This window comes from Sturnira hondurensis, unplaced genomic scaffold, assembly GCF_014824575.4.
Source record: "Sturnira hondurensis isolate 20B ecotype Veracruz unplaced genomic scaffold, ASM1482457v3 Scaffold0009776, whole genome shotgun sequence".
NCBI lineage: Eukaryota > Metazoa > Chordata > Mammalia > Chiroptera > Phyllostomidae > Sturnira > Sturnira hondurensis.
Genome location: NW_028082407.1, coordinates 192,382 through 201,269, shown reverse-complemented (window position 1 = coordinate 201,269; position 8,888 = coordinate 192,382). Strand labels below are relative to the sequence as shown.

The window sequence follows — 8,888 nt, the reverse complement described above, 5'->3', positions numbered from 1 at the left end:
GTTATAAACGTAACTTTTATACACACCAGGAGACCAAATGTGACTCACTTTCTGAAAACACTTTGCTGTGAGTATGCGCGGTCTAGAAGGTGTGACTGTAAGACACTTGACTTCTCGGGTCCAGCTTCCCTCACGTTAGACCTGGGGACATGGACAAGCCCGAGAGGGAGCCAGATGGCCCTGAGTGGCATCAGCTCCAGTCTCCTGTCACCCCCAGTGACAAATCTCAAAGGAAAATCAATGACCAAACCAAGCAGCCATGACCCACTCCCACCCTGCAGCCCAGCCTTGTGAAGTCAATCCATGGGCAGTTTCTCTACTAGCAAAATATTTTTATTGTTTTATAATGATAGAAAAGGAAGGTCAGGGTTTCTTTTTGGTGTATACCAGAGTTAAGGGAAGTAGAAGAATAAGGGGATTAATAGGATTTTTATGTACTTTGATGACAATAAAAAGTTAACAATACCAACTGTTTGCCATAAAACTTATCATAGCTCCCCAAAACACATATATAAAGGATCAGTTTTAAAATCTATAAAAGTAAAAAATATACAGTCAGAAGCTCTATCACTTATTCCATCTTTAATATAAAATTGTAAACATTTATTTACACAAAGCAAATGTGTATAACAAAAGTCCCAGCACCCTTTTGAGTCATGGCTCCTGGTAAATGGGGGGTGGGGGTTACACCGAAGTGGTACCCCTTCCTCCCTGACTACCCAAACACCAGGTTCATAAATAAAGCCACGGGCAGCTCCCTGGGGGGCCCCGAGCATCACATTTTATTGCTCTGACACTGCAGCAGGCAAGGAGCCTGCTGTCTGTCTAGGTGGCCCAGGACTAGGGGGACTAAGGCAGGGGCGGCCTCCCCAGGAGGGAGGAAGAGTGCCCTGGGGACAGAGGTGAGTGACAACCAGAGAGAGACCAGAGAGGAATGAGGGTCCATCACTGGCCATCTGCCCACCCCTTTTTGGTAGAAAACCTGCTGCAGTCACCCCCTCCCCTCCACACCGCGGAGGCGCACTCGAGAGGGTGGTGTCACGGGCTCTATGATTCACTCCCTTTTTCAGAGCTAAACCCAGCACCCGGAAAGGCAGGGAAGGTGGGGCAGGGGAAATGGCTCTAAGAGAAGAGGGGTGAGGGCTGAGCCCCCACAAAGGCACTGCAGGTGCAGAGCATCACCAACGGGTGTCCAGCCTCCCGTCCCTGCGCCCAGGCTCCTTGCGGGAACCTTGTCCTCAGCTCAGTTCTTTCTATAGGACACTCCGTGAACGACCGTGGTGGTCTCTCCTGAGACCACGCCTGTCAGCGGCCCTTCCTCCCCTACTCCGTGGGAGCGGGGCTCACCCTGTGCTCCAGTCCGCTTTCCTTTACACCGAATGCTCGCTCCATCTTCCTCTTCCACAAACAGCCCACAGGTAATACTTTGTTTTGTGGACTCTTAGCTTAGTCAAGTCCATTAATTCATAGACCTTAAAAGAGAAACCCACTTGAATCTTTAAAAAGGATGTATTAGTGTTATAAAGCAATTCTCTTTAAAAAGTGCAAGTTACCTGACATAGGAGTGGCGAGAGTAACACAGAGAACCGCTCCCTCTGCCCAGCGCTGGGTGGGGCTGCCCTGCCAAACAGGCCCGCAGCCCCTCCTCCTTCCCCAAAGCTTTCCTTTCTGGGAGGGGTGCCCTCCACCCTACCATGTGAGGTCTCCCTAAGGAACTGTAATGATTCTTTCCCCCACCAATCTAGTAAATCATGGCCTCAAAGAGATTTTCCAGTTGGGCTACAGAGAGAAAAATGGGGAGGCAGAAAAAAGGGCATCAGAAGGGAAGACATGGTGAAAAAAGACCTCTGAGCATGACTGCCTGATGCCCGCCTTCTAATACATTAAATACACGCTGTCAGACCACCAACTACAGAGGGTGGGGACTTACAACCAAAGGGGACCTGGGAACCCCAAATGAACCCCAAGTGAAGTGAATACTCCACTTCAGCATTTAGCTTGGGGGTGACCTGGGGACCTCCTATCAGAGTGGAAGGAGGGATCTCTCCACCAAGGTCCTCAGAAATGCCCACCGAAGAACAGCATTCTGGAAGGAGGGCTGCCGGGCAGACCACACCTGTCACCAACCAGCTCTGCTGCCTCGTGGCATCCTGTGCCTTTCTTACATGTGCATCGGCCACAGCCTGTACTGATGGAAAGGCTTTCCCGTGATGCCCCCTTTCTCCTGAAGGTGGACGGGGCCGAACACAAAAAGCCCTTAAAGGAAGCCCTAGGTTTCCAATGCCACGGAATCAGCTTAACCCACTACCTATCCTGCTTTAAACCCTTTTAAAATTTTAATCTTTTCTATGCTACAAATTGCAAATAGTTCTGCTATATGGAGTCTCAACAAATACTTCCCCCCAACAATGATGCGAGTGAAGAAATCTTGGGTTAAGCCAACACGATGGCACAGGTTTTTAAACGCCTGACATCATGATTTCACTGTTTTATCTGTTTGCTTTTGGTCATTTGGACAGAAAACCACCTGTGGAACCCTGTCCTGCTGTCCCGACAATAGGTAATGATGCCAGCAGATGGTCTGGGGCCAGCCCGACAGACCATGACACTGGGATGGAACAGGGGGCTCCACAGATTCCAGCCAGGGGGGACCTCAGCCCTGGGCTCTGCTGCACCCACCCAGCACCCGGGCTGTGGGCTTTTGGTCTAAATAGTTGCTCATCGTTGAATATGAGAACAAAAATATGAAAACAAGCTGTAGGAACACTGAAAACACCACAAACCCAGCCATTACTGAGGACCCAGAAGGTCATCCAGATCGTTCATCCACTCTTCCGAAGTCCTGTTCTTCAGCAAGGAGTCAATCAGGTCGGCATCTCCTGCCATGCTGGCCAGCCCACTGCCCCCTGGCTGCCCACTGTAGGCAAAGGGCAGCTCCTGGCCCGAAGTCCGCACAGGGTAGGCTTGGGCACAGTGCAGCCCCGCCCGGCCACCCATGGGTGGGGCAGGGCTCTGGCTGAAGGCCCCCAGCTCAGGCCCCCCAGGGCTCAGGCCTGGCAAGCCCTGTTGCGGGGCTGCCTGGGGAGGCGCCGGAGCGGGGGCACTGGTCCTCTGCTGTGCACTCACAGGAGGCAACATGGGCCCAGCAGAAGCCGCCGAGCTCATGGGGGCCATGGGCCTACTGGGCACCGCCTGGGGGAACCGTGGGCTGGACACCTGCAGGCGGGCCTGCTGCATGTGGAAGCTGGATGCTGCAGTGAAGGGGCTGACAGTGGTGCTGCCCGGGGCCGGACTGCTCAGGGTCGGCACTCCCTGGTGCTGCCAAGACGGATTCTGGCCTCCCATGGCCGCTGACACCCTTGGGACCTGTGGCTTAGTTAAACCAGAGTTCAGGGTCCCCTTACTGTGCTGTTGGGAGAGGCCAGAGCTCCCCAGAGAGTTCTGTCCGTAGGCAGCTGACACTGAGGTGTTCTGGCCCATGCCGGCCTGCCGAGGCATGTGGGCATGTCCGTTGGTGGCCTGTGATGGGGGCTGGGTGACTATCTGGGTGATGCTGGCGGCCATGCCGTAGAGGCTGCTCTGTGGCATGCTCTGGGAGCCAGTGAACTGAACCACAGTGCGGTCCTGCTGGCCCGAGTTTGAGGAGAGAGAGGAAACGGAAGTGTGTCCAGGACCTAGTGGCATCAGATTCCCAGCCTGAGGGAACCCTCGAGGACAGCTGGAGTTAGATGGACCCAAGGTGTTCATTCCAGGCACAGCAGCGGAAGACCCTAGAAAACAGAGAAGATTCTGTCAATCAAGGTGGTATTTCTTGGCCACCACTGTGGGGATGCCTCCCAGAGCCAAGGTGCAGCTGCCATTCTATGGGCACGAACAGCCAGTGGGACCTCAGAGAGCCCTGGGGCCCAGGGGCACCTGAGGTTAAGACAAAGGCAGAGGGACGGGCAAGCCCGAGGGGAGGGCAGCCAGTGGCCTTGGCTCGTTCTCCTTCCAAGGCCCACCAACTGCCTTGTATAGGCCCAACACAGGGCCCTGGGCTCCATGGAGCCCACTCAGGGCACACCTCTGGGGGGCACTGACGCCATGTGCTGCGGCAGGGTTGCAGCACAGCCTGGGCAGCAGGCCGTGGGAGCACAGGGGGCGATGGCTCGGTGCCTGGGACGACTTGGGGAGGCTTCGGGGAAAGCTGGCAAACCCACTGGGATTTGAATGGGTAGGAGCCAAGTGATTTAACAGCTTGGAGAAACAGTACTCTGACTGAGAGAAGGGTATGTGCAAAGTCATAAAAGGTGGCCTGTGTGGGGGGACTCTGTGGCTAGGTGTGGGGAAAGCATCAACAGTTAAAGATAGCACTGAAGAGCTGTCCCCGCCCGACCAGAGGGAGATGGCACTGTGGCTGTGGTTCTGAGCCTGCTGGGTGGCAGCTGCTCACACCTTGCAGATGAGGCCCTCAGGAGGGAGCGGCCCGACTGTGCCCTGCAGGCTCTGGCGAGCGCCTTCCTTGTGACAGGAGCCGCACTGGGAAGGTGACACTGAGGAATTGGATGGAGGGGCTCTGCCTTAAGCGATGGCTACAGGGCAGAAGCACTGAGGCAAGTTTTTGCAGGCAGGACAGCCACTGTCCAGGGGCCGGCCTTAGAGGTGCACTTTGCTCCTCCTCTTACACTCCCCACTGGCATTTAACTAATAACTCGGCGGAGGAAAGGGGAGAATCTCTCTCACTCCCACCGAGAGCCCAGAGCAATGACAGATGGCACGAAGGCAGCAAAGATGGCTAAGACCCAGGCTTCTGAGATGCCCCCCAACTTCGGCTCCTCAGCCCTGATCAGCATGCACACAGAACTCCACTGGTCTCTTCCAGAATGCACAGCTGTGGTCAGCTCCTCTGGGATACTTTACAGTGAGAGTCACTGACCAAGGAAAGGACAGGTTCCGAAGACACTCCAAGAAGAGTAGACTACATTTTCCTGAACCTGCCAGTTGGCAGGCATCTTTCAGTATTTTTGGAGTGACAGCCTGAGTAGTGGCAGCCAGACTCCCTTGCGTGTCTGACACATGACATCTGAGACCCCTTGGAGTGCCCCCTTCCTGGCCAGTTGTTCATGGCTGGTGCAGCCACCTGTGACACTTGAAAGTAAGCAGACAGGAAGAAAAAACAAAGAAGCAAAGGCCACACAACTGCATTAAGTCTCTCCTTATCTGGGAACCGGGAGAGGTCATTTTGCTGAAGCAAAGAATTACAGAAGCCATTTCCTGCTGATAAGATTGTAGAGCCAGGGACCTGGCCAAAGTACTCAGCCAAAGCAGTCTGCCTCTATGACCCTCTTCCCCTGGCTGAGTGGGTGACTTGGACACAGCCCCTTAGGTAGACTGAGGTCTCTAAGAGGAAGTGAACCCCCAGAGTGCCAGACCAAGGCCACACAGGCACTCAGCACACACGGAGCAGCCTGCCTGCTCTGAGCAAGGCCCGCCGGCCCCTGTACCTGCCCCCGCCATCACGGCAGATGCCCCTTACCTGGGAATTGTCCGACTTGCTGTGGGAAGGTGCTCTGTGTTGGGTCTTGGTACTGGGGTGGTGGGCGGGTCAGATGGCGCTGAAACTGCTGCTTCTCCTAAAAATGCCAAGAACAAACAAAAGATCCACATCAAACAAACCCACAAACACACAGTGTCAGAGCTGAAGACAGAAAACTTTCCAAGCTCATTACTCATAGATGGACTCCTGTAGACATCATGCCCATGGTCTCTTTTTGGGGATTCTTAATAAACACTATGAAGCAGAAGGATGAGTCAGAGCTCAGGAGCAATAATTAAGAAAAGAAAAGTGGTATTTCAGTTTTTAAAAATGGGGGGCAGATCAGGAAGGTGTAAACCAAAGCCACCATGATGTGCCATGTCAAATGCACTAGGAGGGCTGGAAGAAAGACCAGTGCAGCGCAGATGCGGAGAAACCGGGACTGTCACACACTGCTGCGGCCGTGTAAACTGGTGCAGCTGTTTTGTAAAACAGTCCGGCAGTTCTTCATAAGGTTAAACGTAGGAGTCAGCATTTCACCCAGTAATTCCACCCCTAAATATACTTTCAGAGAATCAAAAAGCTATGTCCACAAAAAGTTGAGGGAAGAGCCTATCTACCAACAGATAAATGGACAATTAAAATGTGACATACTCATACGACAGAATAGTATTCAGCCATAAAAAGTGGGGCAGTACTGATACACGCTGTAGCACAGCTGAACCTTTAATCCACTCCCATAAAATGTGCACAAAAAGTAGGTGGGTGGGTGGCTAGGCCTGAGCAGATGAGGGAAACAACTTTTCCTGGATACATGGCTCCTTTTAGGTGTCACTTTAAATGGGTAAAACAACTCCAATGTCATATGTACAACTGTTATTCCTTAATCAACCTAAACTACTAGATGGCTAGTTCTTCTCTTATGTCCTAGGGATGTAATTGAAAACCTGAGAACTCTTGTAAACTCAACACCTGCACACTATACCTGGTGACCAAGTGGGTGAACGGCAGCACTTGTTAGCCCTGACCCTACAAACTGCAGGCCCCCAGCCCCATAGCCGGCCTGTCACAAACTCGCTGGGCCCCATGTGTGCCGATGAACTGGGGTCTTGGACATGGAGAAACGTCCCTAACACGTATGGTTTCAGCCAGATTCTGCTTTCATTAATCCTCACTAAGTGACACAAAGCTGCCTCCAACACAGGCCACCACTGTGAGAAATGCCACATCCCAGAAAAGCATTTGAAACGGCAGAGCGCTCTAACACATACAAACACGCAATGAGCACAGTCACCTCACACCCTTGGGAGCATGTGCCCTGCAGTGACCTGGAGGCACACGGCGGGGTGGGGGTGTGTTCCGCCTGTCTCTTTACCTGCTCTGCCAGAAGGTGCTGCTGCCTTTGCAAGAACTGCTGTTGCTGCAAATGCTTCTGCTGCTGCTCCCTCTGTTTCTGCTGATCCAAAAGCAACTGGTGCTGCTTCATGACAGCTGCCTGCTGTTGGCCGCTCAGATAGGGGGCGCTGCTGTGAGTGCTGGCCACAGACGCAGTGGGTGGCTGAGTCCCCACGCTGGATGCCTGGGCTTGCACAGGGACGTTGGGAGGGTTCTGCTCCTGTCAACACAGATAAGGGGTCTGGAGTTGGGTGGGACTCAGCAAAGTCTTCGAGCCCTGACCAGAGCACATGAGCGCCACCTAGTGAGAGCCTGGCTCCCTGCAGAGGACTCCAGTGCAGCTGCTCTACGGGACCAGGTGGACACCAAGGGAACGAGGGCTTGTGGGTCCAGGTGCAGCAATGCAGAGTCACAAGCAGCATGATAGCTTTGCTTCCTGCAACTTGCCAGTGGCAAGGGTGTGATTTTACACTTAAGTTCACAGATTTGCACCCAAGAGCTTCTGTAGGCAACTGGAGCTCATATACCCTTGCTCACTGGAATGTGTGAGTGCAGGGGAACTCCAAGGAGCACTTGGGGGGCTCTGGGTGATGGAGACTCGCCACACTCGAGTGTGCAAACCTTGGGTCCCTGGTGGCGGCCTGTCTCTGAACATCCTGCAATTGCTGTGTTTACCCACGTGTGTGCAGCATTTTCCTGGGAGAAACTGCTTGGCTTCTGTCAGATGCTCATGCCCATATTTTCTAGTAACACATGGACCAAAGAGAGAGTCATGTCAAAGGTCACCACGGTGTTATGTCAATGTCATTACTTACATTTGAAGGAAAATTTAACTCAACACAGGAAAAAGGGAAAAAGCAGTGATCGTTTAAATAAATTCAACTTCTTGAGCTCCTTTCCAGTCCTTATTCATTTGTGTTTAATCTTTACAGGAGTCTAATCTCAGAGCAGACAGATTCTGACCTTAATTCCTCACCCCGATCAGCAGCAGCTCATGGGCTACAGAGCACTCTGTGAAGTGCAAAGTCACTAAGACGGCACTGCTATTTCATCACTGGGCGGCTCTTAAGGTGGCTTTTAGTGGCCGTGCAGCAGTTTAAGGGTTGACATAAGCAAAAGTCTCAACATTGACACATGCAGGTTTGCTCCCATCTCGAGATGCTTAAACTGCTTCCAGTTTGGAGCTATTAGCTACAACCATGCAATAAATATCTTGTATGTAACTTTCTCTGTTGGGGGCATTATTTCTTGCAGGGGTATAATGTATCAATGCTTATGAATATTTTTATGGCTTACAAAAAACACACAATGCCAAATTACTTTCCAAAAGCACTGTGCCCATTTATACACCCTCATCACTATGAATATGTCAACTTCTTCATGCTATTACCAGCTACAAATATACAAAGGTATTCACCGGAGGCTTACTCATGGTAGTGAAGAGCAGGAGGCAAGTTTTAGGGGATCAAAAAAGAAAGAGGTCCAGGACACAGTCTGGAGTAAGCAAAGCAAGTGTGCTGTCCCCTTCTCTGCGGAACACACTCTGCTGCTGCCCGAGGCCCAGCCACCGGAGGTCACCCAGGGAGGAGGCATCTTAGAACAGAGCTGAGCAAAGTGCAGGGAAAATCTTGACAGTGACAGCACCGGCCCTGCAGAGCCACGTGATTCTTCCAGGCCTGTTCATCACCAGTGCAGACGTGTTGGAAGCAGCACTCACCTAAAAGGTTACAAGCTTACCAAAGCTTACTAAAACTTAAGGAATATTTTTTAATGATTTTTGAGAGGAAGGGGAGGGTGGGGAAGAGAGAGACACTGATTTGTTGCTCCACATGCTTGTGCACTCACTGGTTGATCCTTCTATGTGCCCTGACCCAAGATGGAACCCGCCAACTTCGCATATTGGAACAATGCTGTAATCAACCGAGCTACCTGGCCAGGGCCTAAAACTTAAGGTATTTTGGGCATAGATATCTGAAAG

The 8,888-nt window shown here is 52.2% G+C and overlaps 1 protein-coding gene across 2 annotated transcripts in view; it reads right to left on the bottom strand.

The window, feature by feature from the left end:
• Positions 1–563: 563 nt before the first annotated feature.
• MAML1 (mastermind like transcriptional coactivator 1) overlaps positions 564–8,888 on the bottom strand; it is a 42,767-nt gene continuing 34,442 nt past the window's right edge. Inside the window, exons 3-5 of one of the 2 annotated variants that reach the window (XM_037058013.1) lie at positions 6,891–7,130; positions 5,516–5,612; positions 564–3,770 (exon numbers count right to left, since the gene is read on the bottom strand). In XM_037058013.1, coding sequence (XP_036913908.1) covers positions 2,791–3,770; positions 5,516–5,612; positions 6,891–7,130 — 1,317 coding nt within the window. In that variant the 3' untranslated portion in view covers positions 564–2,790. The remainder of the gene's footprint in view (positions 3,771–5,515; positions 5,613–6,890; positions 7,131–8,888) is intronic. The other variant, XM_037058014.1, reaches the window with a different exon arrangement.